This window comes from Rhinolophus sinicus, chromosome 17 (genome assembly GCF_057876585.1).
Source record: "Rhinolophus sinicus isolate RSI-liver-muscle chromosome 17, RSI-T2T, whole genome shotgun sequence".
NCBI classification, from domain to species: Eukaryota; Metazoa; Chordata; class Mammalia; order Chiroptera; family Rhinolophidae; genus Rhinolophus; species Rhinolophus sinicus.
In genome coordinates, this window is record NC_142517.1 from 120,603,912 (window position 1) to 120,620,401 (window position 16,490).

The 16,490-nt window shown below is 42.1% G+C and overlaps 1 protein-coding gene across 1 annotated transcript; it reads right to left on the reverse strand.

Moving 5' to 3' along the window:
- Positions 1–9,629: 9,629 nt before the first annotated feature.
- Positions 9,630–14,902, reverse strand: LOC141570553 (uncharacterized). Its single transcript, XM_088794363.1, has 2 exons — positions 14,837–14,902; positions 9,630–10,766 (listed from the first exon to the last, which is right to left on the reverse strand). The coding sequence occupies exons 1-2, from the start codon at positions 14,900–14,902 to the stop codon at positions 9,630–9,632; spliced, it is 1,203 nt and encodes a 400-aa protein (XP_088650489.1).
- Positions 14,903–16,490: the final 1,588 nt, after the last annotated feature.

A 16,490-nucleotide genomic window follows, 5' to 3' on the forward strand; every position in this document is an offset into this window, starting at 1 on the left:
CCAGAGTTGCTCTCTCAGCTCATGCAGGTGTTGGTAACAGCTATATAACAAAATAGAAAAGATATGCTCTATATGCATCCCTAACTATGATAGGTGTTCAATAAATGTTTGATGACTCACTGCTGCATCATTAATCTTTTGGCAGACCACTGAAAACAGTCACCCTCTGTAAGAATGGTAGAATTCATTATATCATGCAAGAAATATTTGTTACGCAGCTAGTTGGGGCAACCCTGCGTTAGGTGCTGAGGGTAAGAGACGAAACGTCAGCATTTACACCCTCAGGGAGCCCACAGTCTGGTGCTGAGACTATAATAGAACATTAGGGTGTCTAGGGATGTTCTTAGGGAGGAAAGATGTGCGAGACCTCTACCACGGAAAAACACAAAGCATTGGTGAAGAAAAATGAAGAAGACCTAAACATATGGAAATGCAAAGGACCCAGATTACCTGGGGCATTCTTCCAAAAAAAAAAAAAAAAAGTGGATTGAGGTGCTTTACTGGCTATCAAAACATTATAAAATGATGGTGCATTAGCAAGCATTCTTCAGACAGAACCAACAGGATGTGTCTATGTACAGAGAGCTTTATTTTCAGGAATTGGCTCATGCAGTTAGGGATTTGGTAAGCACAAAATCTGCAGGGTGTCCCAACAGGCTAGAAATTCAGGGAAGGGTTGCCATTCGAATCCAGAGACAATTTGATGGCAGAATTCATTCTTGTTTTATTAAGGCCTTCAACTGATTGGATGAGAATCCACACTGTGGACAGTCCAGCAATTTAGAAGTTAATTTTTTCCCCCAAACACCATCACAGAAACATCCAGAATAATAGATGTTTGTTCAAGGAAATACCTGGGCACTGTGGCCCAGCCAAGTTGACACATAATATTAACCATCACAAGTGGCAATTAAGAAAGCATAGTATTGCCACAAGGACAGACAACAAGACCAATGGAAACTATTAGAAATTCCAGAAAAAAAATCATAAATGGGATACTGCAGAGCACTGGAGAAAGGCCAGCTTTGCGTCAAATGGTGCTTGGACAACTGGATATCCATATGAAGAAGTGGAAAAAGAACTTGGATCTTTACCTCACCCTATTCCTCAAAATTACGAGGTAGATTATAAACCTAAAAGTGAAAAGCAAAACAATAAATATTTGAGCAGACAATCTAGGAGACTATCTTCCAGGTAAATAAATATTTCTTAAACAAGAGGTAGTAGGCACCAGACACAGTAGAAAGGATTAATAAGTTTAACTACATTACAATTAAGAAATTTGGTTTATAAAAAGACACTAGTAACAGTTTGGAAAGCAAACCACCAAGTGAAAAATGATGAATGACAAAACTCCTGTGCCAGAATATGTAAAGAAGTACCCAAATCCATAAGAAAAAGGCAAACACCAAGAAGGAAAATTGGCAAAAGACTAGATGAGGTACCACATGGAAAAGAATATCCAAATGGCCAATAAACATAAAAATGTAGATCCATCATCACTGGTAATCAGTGAAATGCAAAATAAGACCACAGTGAACAGTGTCACACACATACCTCATTCGCAAAAATGTTGAAGTCTGACAATACTAAGCGTCAGTAAGGAGCAGCAATGTTTTTTATACATTGCTGGTGGGAATGTAAAGGGTGCAGCCACGGTGGGAAAAGTATTGGTAATATCCCATAAATCTGACAATTTTGCTTCTAGATATATACCCCACAGAAATACTTGCTTATGTGCACTAGAATACATTTTGGAAAATGCCAAAATGACAACAAATTAAATGCCCATCAATGGCAGAAATGATAAAGAAATTGAGGTATATTCATGCAAGGGAATACGATCAGCATTGAAAATTAATGAATCATAGATACAAAGATATAACAGATTAATCTTCAGAACATAACAGTAAGCAAAAAGAAATCAAACACAACAGAATACCATTGGGTAACTCCATTATGTAAAGTTGAAAAACAGCAAGATTAAGTTATATGTTAAGGGATGCATAGTTAGGTAGTAAAACAAACACAATAAAAAGAATGCTGTAGAAGTCTAGATTGTGGTTATGCTGAGGGGAGGGAGAGAGTATGATTGCAAAGGGTCATGCCAAGGTTTCTAGGAGCCTGGCAGTACTCTATATCCTCAGTTGATGCAATTACACAAGCTTTTGTCACACTTTGTTAAGCTATGTGTTTGTGTTTTACATACTTTTCTGCATGTTTACTACAATTAACAATACAAAATTAAAACACATTTAAACTTTTACATGTGCTATAAAAAAAAAAAAAGGCTCAGTGGATAGGTTTAACAGCATAATATACAGAAAGAACTAAAGAGAGAATTGGTAAACTGGAAGAAAGAGTTGAAAAAATAACTCAGAACATAGCACTGAAAGACAAAGAGTTGGGAAAATATGAAAGAGGTTAAGATAGAAATTAGAGTAAAAAGGATTCATTTCCATCTAACCAGTTTTCTTGGTGGATATCGTAAAGTTTTAATAAAAGATATTTAGTAAGATAATGGCTTAGAATTTTCTAGAATTGATGAAAGAAACACACCCTCAGATTCAGAAGTCCAATAAATCCTAAAGAAAATAAATAAAAATAAATCCAAACCTGTACATTTCATAGTGCAAGTGCAGGTACTAGAGACAAGAATCTTAAAACCAGTCAAGAAGAAAAGATAAGTTTGTTACAGAGGAAAACTGTTAGATATATACAATTAACCTCTCAAGAAGAACAAAGAAGGAAGCATTTGAGATCTTGCTCCCCAGCATATGTCATTAGTTTGGCTCAAATAAACTCATAAAAATTCTCTACAGGTGTGCATGTTTCTTATGTCAACCGTACTTGGCAGAGTCAGCAGAATTATACAGAAGCCCGCCCAGGACCACCCTGCAGACGCAGACCCCATGCGAGTACAAGCAAAGACCCATTATGCCCCACTGGCTCTCTGCTTAGCATCAGGTGAACTTGAGTGAGTTTCTCTTGGAATTCCAGGCCTCCTTGCTTTAATTAGCAGGCCATGACTTTATCTAAGCTGTTCTTAGAAAATCCTCAAGGTGGATAGGGTTGAGACAACCCAGGGAAAGAAAAAAAATGGGTTGCTGCATTTAATTTTGGCTTTTTAATTGGATTGTTTATTGAGAGTCTGAACAAAACCTTTGCTGGTTAAATGAGAGAGAGTCTGAACTCTCTTTGGCTCTGAAAGAGAAAGACACTGCTTCCCCACTCCGAATAGCCAATGGGGTGATGACAGTTGTTGAGATCCCCAAATCCAGAGGGGCAGAGATGGGCGCCAGAAGTCATCCAGTGCAATAGTGCAGCCAATCCTGTAGAAGACAATGGGAACCTGGGAGGAAGGGCAGGGCGCCCTGGAATGGGTTCACCCCAAGAGAGGGGCCATGCCATGGATAGCATCGCAGTTCTGGTGGCATCCTGTAGGCTCTTGCTGGCCCTTGGTCAGGTATTCTTAGGTAACTAATAATCTTTGCCTGAGGAAGAATTTTCCTCTAGGGCATGAAACAGTCCCATGGGGATATCCACTGCATTCGGCTCATCTGAAGACAGGCACACAAAGGCTGGTTTCCCCTTTAGAAGTTTGTTCAGACTCGACAGATCTCTAAATTAATGTGGGAAATCATAACTCTGAGGCTAACAAGCCCCATGACAGTCAGCTTCCTATTAATACTAAGATGGTCGAAATGAGGATCGTTTGATGCCTCTAAATTAAATTTTGCTCGCACCATTAGAAAAAGTCAGCTATAAAATTAGGCAGAATGACTGGAAAGAAAATTATTAGAGACTCAGTCAGAACTTAAAAAGGCCTCCTCCCCTAAGCTGAAACGAAACTATGAGAAGGGTTTTCTGGGAAAAAAGGGAGAGAGAGAAAAAAAAAAAAAAAGTACTTAGATAAATAGATCAACCTATGATGTCATTTCTTTGAGGTATTTAAAATGGCTGTCCTGAGCGGCCGGATGGCTCAGTGGGTTAGAGTGTGAGCTCTGAACAACAGGGTTGCCGGGTTCAACTCCTGCATGGGATGGTGGGCTGAGCCCCCTGCAACTAAAGATTGAAAATGGTGACTGGACTTGGAGCTGAGCTGCGCCCTCCACAACTAGATTGAAGGACAACGGCTTGGAGCTGATGGGCCCTGGAGAAACACAATGTTCCCCAATATTCCCCAATAAAAAATTTAAAGAATATAAAATAAATGGCTGTCCTTATTTTAAAATGGGGAAGGACATTTGAAACTTATCAAGGACATAAATAAAAGGCTTCCAAAACAAAACTCGGATCCAACTGTTTGGTTGGTGTCTGTCTGTATGAGTCTATATGTGTGTGTATGTTGTAAATGTGAGGTAATTTTACACCTCCGGATGGTATGGTTAAAACTAATTTAAAGGCAACACTTGCAAGGATTGGGTATGCTAAAACTCTCAGAAATATACAAAATAATTCAAGTACTTTTCAAGTTCACGTGATCTAAGATTAATATTTAGTGTGTAAAAGTAGCTTAAGTTTGTTGGGTTAAGTAAAACAGACATGTCTTTATTTTGCTTGGGTTTTACAAAAACAAGTCCATGTCATTAATTGACTTTTATGTCTATGAAAAATGTTTCTAGAGGTTAGAAAATGTCCAAGCTAAAGAAGGCTAATTGATTACTTCTTAATTTGCATTAGACATCGAAGTTTTAAGGGTTAAAATCTCAATATACGGAGGAATAACTTTATGGTTATTCCTGGAACACCTCAAAGATTTGTTTTTATGTTAAATTGCATGGGAAGCATTATTTTTAAAAAGGGATGAAAACTTTGGGGTATATTGTATGGGTAAACAAAGGTTGTAAATTAAATGAATAGTCAGGGCTATAGGAAACCCAAGATGGACGCTTAGCACTTAGTTTTTCCTTGTTCCCTGGCTTCCCTGTTTTTCAGCGAGATTATTTTGTTTTTTGTTTTTGTTTTTGCATTCCTTCATGGATCATAGATCATTTAAGCTGGATTTAAATTAGGTGAAGGAACTTCATCTAATGAGCTGACATTATTGAAAGGGTCATCTTACACCATTGCCAAGGTTTGAATAGAGTCACTTCAAGGAATCTCCCAGTAGACAATGACTTTTAAGATTATGAACAGCCACCTGAGGATTTGGGTAGTTTGTTTGTTTGTTTGTTTGTTTGTTTGTTGTGGCTTTTTTGAAAGTGTATAAATAAAAGGCACTCTCCAACCTCATTGGAAGGGACCTTATCAGTCACCTAACCGCTGTTCATGGACATCAAAGACTCCTTGAGGATGAGATGCTGCTGACACCAGAGGTAGACAGCTGTCCCAGGACATGGACAAGGCCCATATACCTATGAATTGATATTGAACACAGAATCCATTTTTTTTAATTATTTGCCCACTAATAACATTAGTCATCATGATAGTTATATTTGTTCTCTGGGTTTCTGTATATAGTCCAACTGTTTATGATTACTTAACATATATAAGATAACTGTTAATACTCTTTCCATGGCTTATGTAAATGTTATACTAGATGCCAAGTACAAAAAAATGAGACAGAAGCAAAACTCAGATCACGATAATTTAAAGGACAGAAATGATCCAGAGTGGCTTCTTTGTGGCAGGGGAGGGGACGGGGGAGCTTTTGGTTTTTTGTTTTGTGGTTTTTGTTTTTTGATTTTGCAATGAAGGACATAAGATCTTATTGCTTCCCATTTATCTGCCCTTCCTTTTTTGGGAAAATTGGGCCTCAAATTGGATCCCTTATCCCCAATGGTCAATAAGACCATGTTGACACTGAGACTTCCTAGCAAAGAGCCTTTCTAGCGCTGTGAGACCACACCATCCTATCAAAAGGTTGGTCCTCAATGCAGCCTTCAAATTGATTTATGATCAAAAGGGGGATCTTGTGGACCAAAAAGTATGGGGGGCGGGACGTGGTTTCTATGGAAAGTAACCTCACAGGATGATCTGATATAGGATTCCTAACTGGACAGGTCCTGGTGGGTAGTCACGCCCCAGGTGTATAACTTCTTTAGTGAAAGGCTTATCTTTGCCTTAAGCAAGCCCTGCCCATTGTTTCTGTACATCTGGGCTAATCTGTAACCACCCTCCAGAGAGCACATAATCTTGTTAACTGTCCTGTGATCCAATCCCCACCTTGCTTTCTCCCACCTCCATGTAATCTTCTTTACAGCCGATCTTTAATTCCAAATGCATAAAAGAAGCTGCAAAACTGTCATTCTCCAGTGTTTGAGATCTTGCTCCCCAGCATATGTCATCAGTTTGGCTCCAATAAACTCTTCTATAAAAAAAAAAAAAAAAAAAAAAAAAAAAAAACTTAAAAGAAGGAGAAGAAGGAGAAGGAGAAGAAAAAGAAGAGGAGGAAGAGGAAGAGGAAGAAAGGAAATCAGAAAGACTATGGAATAACATCTTCATAAAAACAGTCAACATAGAATTGTATGCTCAATGTATTAGTTTCCTAGGGCTGCTATAATTCCAAATTAGCACAAACTGAGTAGCTTAAAATAACAGAAATGTATTCTTTTATAGTTCTGGATGTCCTCAGTCAAGATGTGGACATGACAGTGCTCTCTCTGAAAGCTCGAGGGACAAATCATTCCTCATCTTTTCCTAACTTCTTCCTGACTTCTGGTGTTGCCAGCAATTCTTGGCATCCCTTGACTTGCAGCTGTCACTCCAATCCCTGCTTCTATCATCATGTGAACTTCGTTTTTATGTCTCTGTGCACAAATTTCCCTCTTCTTGTAAGGACACCCTCATTGGATTAGGAACCATCCTAATCCAGTGTAACTTCATCTTACCCTGATTACATCTGCAAAGACTCTATTTCCAAATAAGGTCACATATGCAGGTACTGAGGATAAGATTTGAACATATCTTTGCATGAGACACAGTTCAACCTACTGAACCCAGTACAACTATCTTTCAAGACTGAGATAAATTAAGAAATTTTCAGACCAAAAACTGAGAAAGTTTGCCCTCACAGAAAGAAATTCTAAAAGATGTATATTTTACAGGAGTACAATGATTACAAATATAAGGTGGGTGATACAAGTAAGATAGATGTAGGATGTTCCTTAGTGAATGCCAGGGTTTGTAGTCTCGTGGAGCCAAAAAATGGACACATGGACGAAGGAGAGGCAAAGAGTGGCACAGGAAGATAGTTTATTATAGCAAGCAAAGAGTTACGGCTTCCAAGTGGGAGGGGGTACCCGAAGCTTGGCCCACTAGCTAAGGCAAAAGCTTGTGTTTGTACACCTTTATTTCTACCTGGGAGGGGGATGTTGGGATGTGGGTGCCTATGGATACAATGTTTCCCAGACTCATTCTACTGTTCAGCTTGGGGGAGACCATTGAAACAACTCAGTTGCCCCAGAGTGTGATTGATGATATTGTTCCCCTGGTATGGTTGCCCTGGTTCAGGTAAATTCTGTTTTTGTTCTGTTTTTGCTCAGTCTACTAAGGAATTTCTAGCTTCCTGATATCATCATACTAACTAAACTGCCTCAATCACTCCTCTGAAGACGAAACCCTTACTGCCGTCAGGGAATAGGGGCAAAGACCGCTCTGGCTACTTCAGGCTGAGGAGGGTCATAGAGAGACCGACAGCTAGGGCTTGTCTAGTGGTCTATCTAAAGGACCACAGTAGACGAGCGATTTCGGATGGGAACAGTGCTGTTTCCCAGGCCATCGTAGCCGCCCAAGGGCTGGTCTGCAAGCCGAGGTATATTGCAGGCAACACATGAAGTAATCCCTATAATAATGAATAAAAGGAAAATTAGAAAAGCTTTGTTAAGGCCCTCTAGATTAGGAAGCCAAGAAGGAAGGAAGGATAGATCTGTGCCGAAAAATCCTGTCTGCTGTTTAATGTTGAAAGTATATTATGAATTTGTTAAACTTTATTTTCAATTAACCAAGAATTGTCAGAAATGTTGAAACAGCATAATCCTTTAAAATTTTCACTTCCTTGAATATGTTTGAGGAGCAGGTAGTCTATGGCAGCTCTGTTTTTGAGAACTGTTTCTCCGACCTGTCCTAACTCTTGTCCCGTTGTAAGTTTGGTTGCCTCGGGGACCAGAAGAGCAGCTGTTACTACTGCCTGAAGGCAAGCTGGCCAGCCACGCGCCCGGGGTCTAGGTGCTTTCTTAGACAGTCCCCCAGTTGTTGTGAGGGACCCTTGGGCTGTGTCCTTTTCTCTCTGTTACATATATGATAGGATTTTCCTGTGGGCAGGCTTAAAGCCGGGGCACTTAAAAGAGCCTGTTTTAAAAGGCTGAAAGCCTGTTCTGCTTCTGGGCTCCAAAGTAACAAGTGGGTATTTATACTTTGAGTGTCTTTAATCAGTTAATAGAGGGGACGGGCCATTTCTCTATATCCTGGGATCCATGGGTGGCAGTAGCCGGTGATGCCTAGGAAACTCCTTAATTGTTTCAGGGTCTTAGGTAGGGGGGATACGTGGAGATGGGACGAATTCTGTCCTCCCCTAGGGCCCTAGTTCCTTCAGAGATAATTAGCCCAAGGTGTTTGACAGAAGTCTGACACATCTGGGTCTTGGCCTTGGAAACCTTGTAGCCCTCAGAGGCTAAAACATTCAGAAGAGCAGTGGTGCCTCTGCTAGGTCTTCAGATGGGGCACACAATAGGAGACCATCAACATATTGTAAGAGTGTGTAACTGTCATAAGAAAAATCTGACAAGTCCTTAGAGAGGGCCTGTCCAAAGAGGTGGGGACTATCTCTAAACCCGAGGGAGGACGGTCCAGGTGAGCTGTGAAATCTGGCCTTCAGGGTCCTCAAAAGCAAAGAGATATTGGGAGTCAGGGTGCACGGGTATGTAGAAGAAGGCATCTTTTAAATCTAACAACATGAACCATTTGACTATTTCAGGTATTTGGGCTGAGAGCGTGTAAGGATTTGGAACTACAGGGTGTATAGGAATAACTGCCTCGTTGATGGCCCAGAAGTCTTGGACTAATCTCCATTCCCCATTTGGTTTGGGAATTCCTAAGATGGGGGTGTTGTAAGGACTACTGCATTCTCTAAGGAGTTCTTGTCGTTTGAGACTGTTAATGATAGGCATTAGTCCTTTCCCTGCCTCGGGTTTAGAGGGTATTGTTTCCGGCAAGGAAATAGAGTGGGGTCCTTAAGATGGATGTGTACCAGGGTGGCTGTTAAGGCGTGACTGCTTATCCCCTGTGTGGCCCAAACATCATGGTTATTGTTGGTTTCTACTACTGGGAGGCAGCTCGGAGGACTTCCATGGGCTAGGAGAACAACAGTTCCCATTGCTGTCATAATGTCTCTTCCTAATAGTGGAGTAGGACTTTCTGGCATAATTAAGAACGAATGGGAGAACATTAGGTCACCCCATATGCAGCCTAAGGGCTGGGAGAAATATTTAGTAATTGGCTTGCCCGTTACTCCACGGACAGTAACATGTCGGTTGGAGAGGGTGATTGGAGAGGAGGACAGAAAATGTGTCTCCTGCGTCTAGAAGGAAATCAATAGTCTTTCCTTCTACTTCTAGGGTTACCCGGGGCTCAGGGGTCCCGATAACGAAATGGGACAAGGGAGCCACTGGTAGAAGCCCCGGATCCCATCAGTCCCTAGCGGGGATCCGACTGGGCGAGGCTGGCCTGGGGGGTGTAGGCCTCTGGGGACAGTCTGACTCCCAGTGATCCCCTTGGCAAATAGGAGAGGGCTGTGGAGGTCTGGGAATTGGCCCTAGTAGTCGTGGATACTCCCTTCGCCAGTGGTCAGACTGTCCACAATGGTGGCAGTCGGACTTTCCTCGGATAGTCTGTTGAGCTATGGTCTGTAAGGCAGCTGCTAATACCTCTGACCTTTTTCTTATTCTCCTCTCCTTGTCCTGGACTTCCTCCTGGTCCTGATTGTAAAAGATGGTGCTGGCCACCTTGAGTAACTGATCCAAGGTGCCTTCGGGACCAATAGCCAATTTCTGTAATTTCCTGCAGATATCTGGGGCAGCCTGAGTTATAAATTTATCCTTTAAAAGGATTTCCACTTCAAGGGAATCCGGCCCAATAGGAGTGCACTTGATTAGGGCTTCCCTGAGTCTTTCTGAAAAGGCTGAGGAATTTTCTTCCAAATTCTGGATAATGGTAGATAGTTTTAAATAATTGATGGGCTTAGTCCTAGTTCTCCTCAGTCCTTTTAAAATGCATGCAGGAAAGTGTTTTCTCTGCCAATTTCCCATGGCTGTATCAGGGTCCCCCTGTGGATCTGCAGCAGGTACTGCTTGCTTTCCTGTAGGGAAAGGCTCCAGAGTGGCTCGTTCTGTTTGTTCATCATGATATGTTAGGAACTGATCATCTCCAAATTTTTCGGCTGCTTGTAAAGCCGCCTGCTTTTCTGAGTTAGTGAGAGTCTTATTTAAAAGTAACATAACATCCTTCCAAGAAAGGTTAAAGACCTGGGTTAGGTTCTGGAAGGCTTCTATATATTTGTCAGGGTCATCTGAAAACCTCCCTAGGTCCCCCTTTATTTGTCTGAGATGCTGTAGGGAAAAAGGGACTTGCACACTGACAGGCCCAAATTCTCCTGGCATCTCCTGTAAGGGAAGGAGATTTGTTCTTAGCTGGGAGCGCCTTCGTACAGGAGGTCCCGGATATGGAGGCCAACAAGACGGAGCTGGGCTAGGAGCCGACTCAGGAGGAGCAGGAGGGTGTAGAGCTTTGGGTTGTTCCTCTGGCTGAGGATCTGATGGGGGAGCCTCCTTTAAGGAGGAGGGGGACAAGACACTACAGCCACAAGGGCTGGGTCTGTCTTACACTTTTGGCAAAGATCTGGGTTATCTCTTAGAGCAAAGAAGGCCTGTACATAAGGAACTTCTGACCATTTGTCTTTCCGCCTGCAAAATAGATCTAACTGCATGATAGTATTGTAGTTAGCACTTCCCTCAGAAGGCCAAGTTTCCCCATCTTCCAACTTGTATTGAGGCCAAACCTCAGAGCAAAAGAAAACCAGGTGTCGCTTCTTTGAAGTCTGAGGATCAAATTTGTCCCAATGTTTCAAGATGCAATTCAGGGGGGTGAAGGCACATGAGGGCTGATTGCCCATCTGGAAGGGAGGAAGAACAGAAAGGCGTCCCTTGCAATTCATCTCCCACCACCTTGTCTAGGGCGTCCCCTAGACATCTGGACCACAGAGACCGCGCGATCGGTTCCAAGGTGTGCGGGGAGACACAGCACCAGGGTTAATCATGCTTACCTAGGCTGCCCGCCAATGTCCCTGGTGGGCACCTACCCAAGTCCTTGGATATCCCTTTCTGGTTGTTTGGCGCCGGCTCACAGGCTGGTAAAGGCTGTGGCTGATAATGAGGTGTCATAAGGTGGAAGGGTATACAGCTCGGCTCTGGACGTCTTGAAAATTAGTGCCACGGTCTAAATAGTAATGGCCTTCTTCATAAAGATAGTAAAGGAGGGAGTACATGCTTAAAGCTTGTAAGGAAGGCATTCAGTCAAAATAAAAATGTGTAGGGGGTTGCCATTGAGATTGAGAACTATTTTGTTTCCACTTATGATAAATGTAAGGTGCTTGTCAGCTTATAGTGCTGTGCTGGCCAAGGGAGTGAGAGCCAAGCAGTTAATGTTTAGCTCATTCCTGTTAGCCATAAGCTTACTTCTGTTAACTTTTTGTCTGTCCCATGCTACCAGCTTACAAGCCTGTTCCTGTTAACTGCTTTTTTTTTTTTTATCAGGAAGGTCGCAAAAACAACAGAGAGATTTGGGGTGTGTATCAGGACACTTCCACCTGCGCTTTAAAACCCGAAGGAGATCCCAATAAGAGGATATAAGAGGGTGAGCTAAATGCCAGAAAATCTTATCCTGAGCAACAAGGGATGTCCTATAGAGACAAAGATGCATGTTCTTACCTTAAGGTATCTTGGCTAGTCTTACCTTAAGATGTCTTAAGGTGTTGAGGAGGTTTTACTGGGAAGAGACCCTGGACCAGCATTTCAAGAGCTGCAGAGAGATGGTGATAGGATAAAAAAAAGTAGCATAGATGGAGAAGTCATCCCACTGGCACCCTTACAGGTGGTCAGCCTGGGAAGGCACCAGAGAGACTTTTGGAACCCAGCGTAGAGTAGCTACGACCAGGGTCCCTCAGTTGTCTGCAAAGGCCCACGATCCTGACCACATGCCAATATTCACCTTCCTCACAGAAAGGGGACAAAAGCAGCAGAAGTGTAGGAGAAAGCAGCAGAGAGGAGGAGGGATAACCTCCTGATGGAAACCTTTCAGGCAGTCGGGCCAGGGGAAGATCCAGGAAGCCTTCGGGACCTACCGCAGAGTAGCCGCGCCCAGAGCCCCTCAATTGCTGCCAAGAGCCATTCACCCCAACCTTGTGCCATCTTTGGGTTCCCCTCCTTACAAGAGAGAAGGCAAGAGGACAGGCAGTTGGACTATGGCCAACATTCCTCTGGCTCAGAGCTGGAGGGGATTGACCAGAGCCCTTCTGCAAAACCTGCCTTCTGAGTCTTAAGGTTGGCAGCCATGCTATTCACTTTTACTGGCTGACAGAGGCCCAATATTTGTGTGACAGGAGAAAGAGACAAAAATAATGAAAGCCTATAAGTGGGCAAGTAGACAAGCACAGATAATATTTACCTCTCCCAAACCCCAGGCGAGACCCCAAATGATGTAGGCTGTTCCTTAGTGAATGCCGGGGTTCGTAGTCTCGTGGAGCCGAACGATGGACACAGAGACCAAGGAGAGGCAGAGTGGCACAGGAAGATAGTTTAGCATAGCAAGCAAAGAGTTACAGCTCCCGAGTGGGAGGGGGTACCTGGAGCTGGGATGCCCACTAGCTAAGGCCAAAGCTTGTGCTTATACACCTTCACTTCTACCTGGGAGGGGGATGTTGGGGTGTGGGTGCCTATGGATACAATGCTTCCCAGACTCGCTCTACTGCTCAGCTTGGGGGAGACCATTGAAACAACTCAGCTTCCCCAGAGCGTGATTGATGATATTGTTGCCCTTGTACGGTGGTCCTGGTTCAGTTGCCCTCGTACAGGTAAGTTCTGTTTTTGTTCTGTTTCTGCTCAGTCTACCAAGGAATTGCTAACTGCCTGATGTCATACTAACTGACCTGCCTCAATTGGCGAAGTCGGTAGGATTAAGAGTGGAGCAAGTCCGTATCCAGGTTACAGGACCTTCAGAGCTTGTTTGGAGGTTCGAGCTGGGGGCACAGTTACTCGTATACCCTTGACCGAAGAACGGTCCTCTCGTCTATTGGGGAAGGTTGTCCTCTTCGACCGAGCACACAGCTTCGGGAGGGACACACATGGAGCGGAGCAGGAGGAAGGGGACACCCACCTAGCCAGCCAGATCAGCTGAATCAACCCTGGCGATCAATGGGGTGACAGATGTCACAGCCAGATCGCCCTCACATCCCCTTCCCAGGTAGAAGTGAAGGTGTATAAACACAAGCTTTTGCCTTAGCTAGTGGCATCCCAGCTTTGGGTACCCCCTGCCCCTCGGGAGCTGTAACTCTTTGCTTGCTATGATAAACTATCTTCCTGTGCAACTCTGTGCCTGTCCTTGGTCCATGTATCCGTTCTTCAGCTCCACGAGACTATGAACCCCAGCATTCACTACGCAACATCCTACATCAAGATTACTGAGCAAATAAATTTAAAATGTGGATAAATTCAAACAATTAATTTTTAAAACAGTAACAATGTCTTATTTGTACCTAACCAAGAGAAAAGAAAACATATGTCCACAAAAGAAAACTTGAACAAAAATTTTAATAGCAGTATTATTCATAATAGCCAAAAAGTGAAAACAATTAACATGTCCATCAACTGATGAATGGATAAATAAAATGTGGTATATCCAGGCACAACAGAATATTATTTGGTGATAAAAATAAATGAAGTACTGATAGATGCTAGAACATGGGTGATCTTTGGAAACATTATGTTAAGTGAAAGAAGCTAGTCACAGAGGACCACGCATTGTGTGATTCCATTTATTTAAAACGTTTATAGCCGGCAAATCTATAGAGACAGAACGTAGATTAGTGGTTTGCAGTGGCTAGGGGCAAGAAAGAAAGCATGGAAAGTGACTTCTAATGGGTACAGATTTTCTTGTGGGGGTGATGAAATGCAAAATTAGATTATGGTGATGGTCGCACACCTCTGTAAATATACTAAAAATCATGGAATTATACATTTTAAGTGAGTAAATTTTATGATATGTACATTATACCTCAATAAAGCTGGGTTTTTTTTTAAGAGAGAGTTAAAAATACTAAAAAACAATAACATATAGTTGTTAGACCTTCAACCTTCGTATATACTTTCCTGGCAGCAAGATGGAGCATTGAAAAGGAAAAGAGCATTGCCGTACTTTTAAACAGATTTCCTGAGGACCCCAAAACTTTCTTTTACATCTCATGACTCAGAGCTTGTCTGCGCATCACACAGTGCACAAGGAAGGCTGAGAAATGTAGTTTATAACTAGGCACCTTATGACCCAAATTTACTTGGGTCTCTGTTATGAAAGAGAAGGAGCAGAATGGATGTCAGGAAGGGGAGCAGCACTTCCACCTCTTCTTACCCTTTTCTGAAGCGTTCTCAGCCCTTTGTCCTCGACACAACCCAACAGACAGCCCTGAGAGGGAGCTACCTCCAACTTGCTTCAACTCATGTACTTGACCTGCCAGACAGAGCTAAATCTAAGCTGTGTGAGAAAGTCTTGGGCCCAGGGTCCAATTTCTGCTAAAGCCGCCCCTCACAGCCACTTCTGTTTGAACCTTCCAACCTTGGGACTTTCCCACTTGCAGGACACTCAGCCAATTTACACTTCGGGCTGTGAGCAGACCAGTGTCCTCTCGGTCCAACATAGTCCCTTCACATCTGCTTATAGCCTGGCTATGCCTAGTCTTGAGTTTATCATTCTTTTTCTGGACAGTACTGAAAACAGTAGTGAAAGCATCGAACACCAACATGCTAAGCTGTTCCTACCATTTCACTCACACTGCACATGGCTTGCATCCTAAGGTGCTCGGCAGGTCATCTGCCCCAGTGTCCCCACTGCTGTGGAACAAGGGTCATCGGCTCTCCAGTCTGCAGGGTCTGTGTGCCCAAAGCCAGAAGCCAGACTTCTTCCACTTGTAGCTTCTGTTTCTTACAGCATCCCATCTTCAGGATCAGTTAAGAATATATTTACAAGGTCATTTCATACTAATTCACCATAAGATATAACAATCCTAACTAACAATATAGCTTTAACTACATAAAACAAAAATTGGCAGAATTACAATAAAGAAATGAACAAAGTCACAATCATAACAGGAAATTTTAAATAGGCCTTTACTGAAAAAAAGTCAAGCTGATGTGGGGAGGAAAAGTAAGAGTGTAGAATAACTGAACAATGCAATAAATTATTTTGATTTAATAGATATAATCATATAAATCTTTTAACCCAAAAAATAGAGAATGCATATTCTTTTAAAAACCTGATTGTGAAGAGACCAATAAAATTGACAAGAAGGAGCAAGGGACAAAAACAGCAAGCTCAGAATAAGTGACATTGGGATGGGAAATGGTACAGGACCCAATTTAAAAATGATAGAAATAATGTTTAAATCATAAAAGATTGCAAACATCTTTACGTCAAAAAAATGAAATTTTGGTATAATGGGCAATTTTATAGAAAAATACAAATTACCAAACTTAGCTTAAGAAGAAAATTAAAAGCCGAAATGGGATTTAGCAATTCCACTTCTGGGTATATACCCAAAGGAAATGAAAACAGGATCTCAAAGAGACGTCTGCACTCCCGTGTTCACTGCAGGGTTACTCACAGCCACCAACATACAGAAACAACCTACATGATTGTCAACAAGTGAATGGATAAAGAAACTGTGATGCCTGTCTATCTATCTATCTATCTATCTATCTATCTATCTATCTATCTATCTATCTATCTATCTAGACATAGATATAGATAGATGATTAGATAGATTACAGATATGGCTATGACTATGGATATTAATATGGATATAGATAGATAGACAGATATCGATATACAGGTAGAGACATATAGATATGGAGTATTATAAAGCCATGAAGAAGAAGGAAATCCTGCCATTTGCGACAACATGGATGAAACTTGCAGTCATTATGGTAAGTGAGATATGTCAGAAAGAGAAAGACAAATACTGTGTGATATCAATTGTATGTGGAATCTAAAAAGGCCAAACTCATAAAAACAGAGTGTAAAGTGGTGATTACCAAGGGCTGGGGGTGGAGAATAGGAGCGGTGTGGCTTAAGGGTACAAACTTGTAACTAGTAATAAATAAGTCCTGGAGAGCTAATGCAGAATATAGTGAATATAGACAACAATATCGTATTATAATTGTCAAACTTGCTAAGCACTAGATCTTAATTATTCCCACCACAAGAAAGAAATAACTATGTAACATGAA

What these genes read in the sequence shown, in the direction of transcription:
- LOC141570553 (XM_088794363.1), bottom strand. Translation starts at nt 14,902, where the DNA reads ATGTTGGACCGAGAGGACACTGGTCTGCTCACAGCCCGAAGTGTAAAT. An exon ending in ATTGGCTGAGTGTCCTGCAA is followed by an intron (nt 10,767 to 14,836) that starts GTGGGAAAGTCC and finishes TCCTCCTTAAAG; the next exon opens with GAGGCTCCCCCATCAGATCC.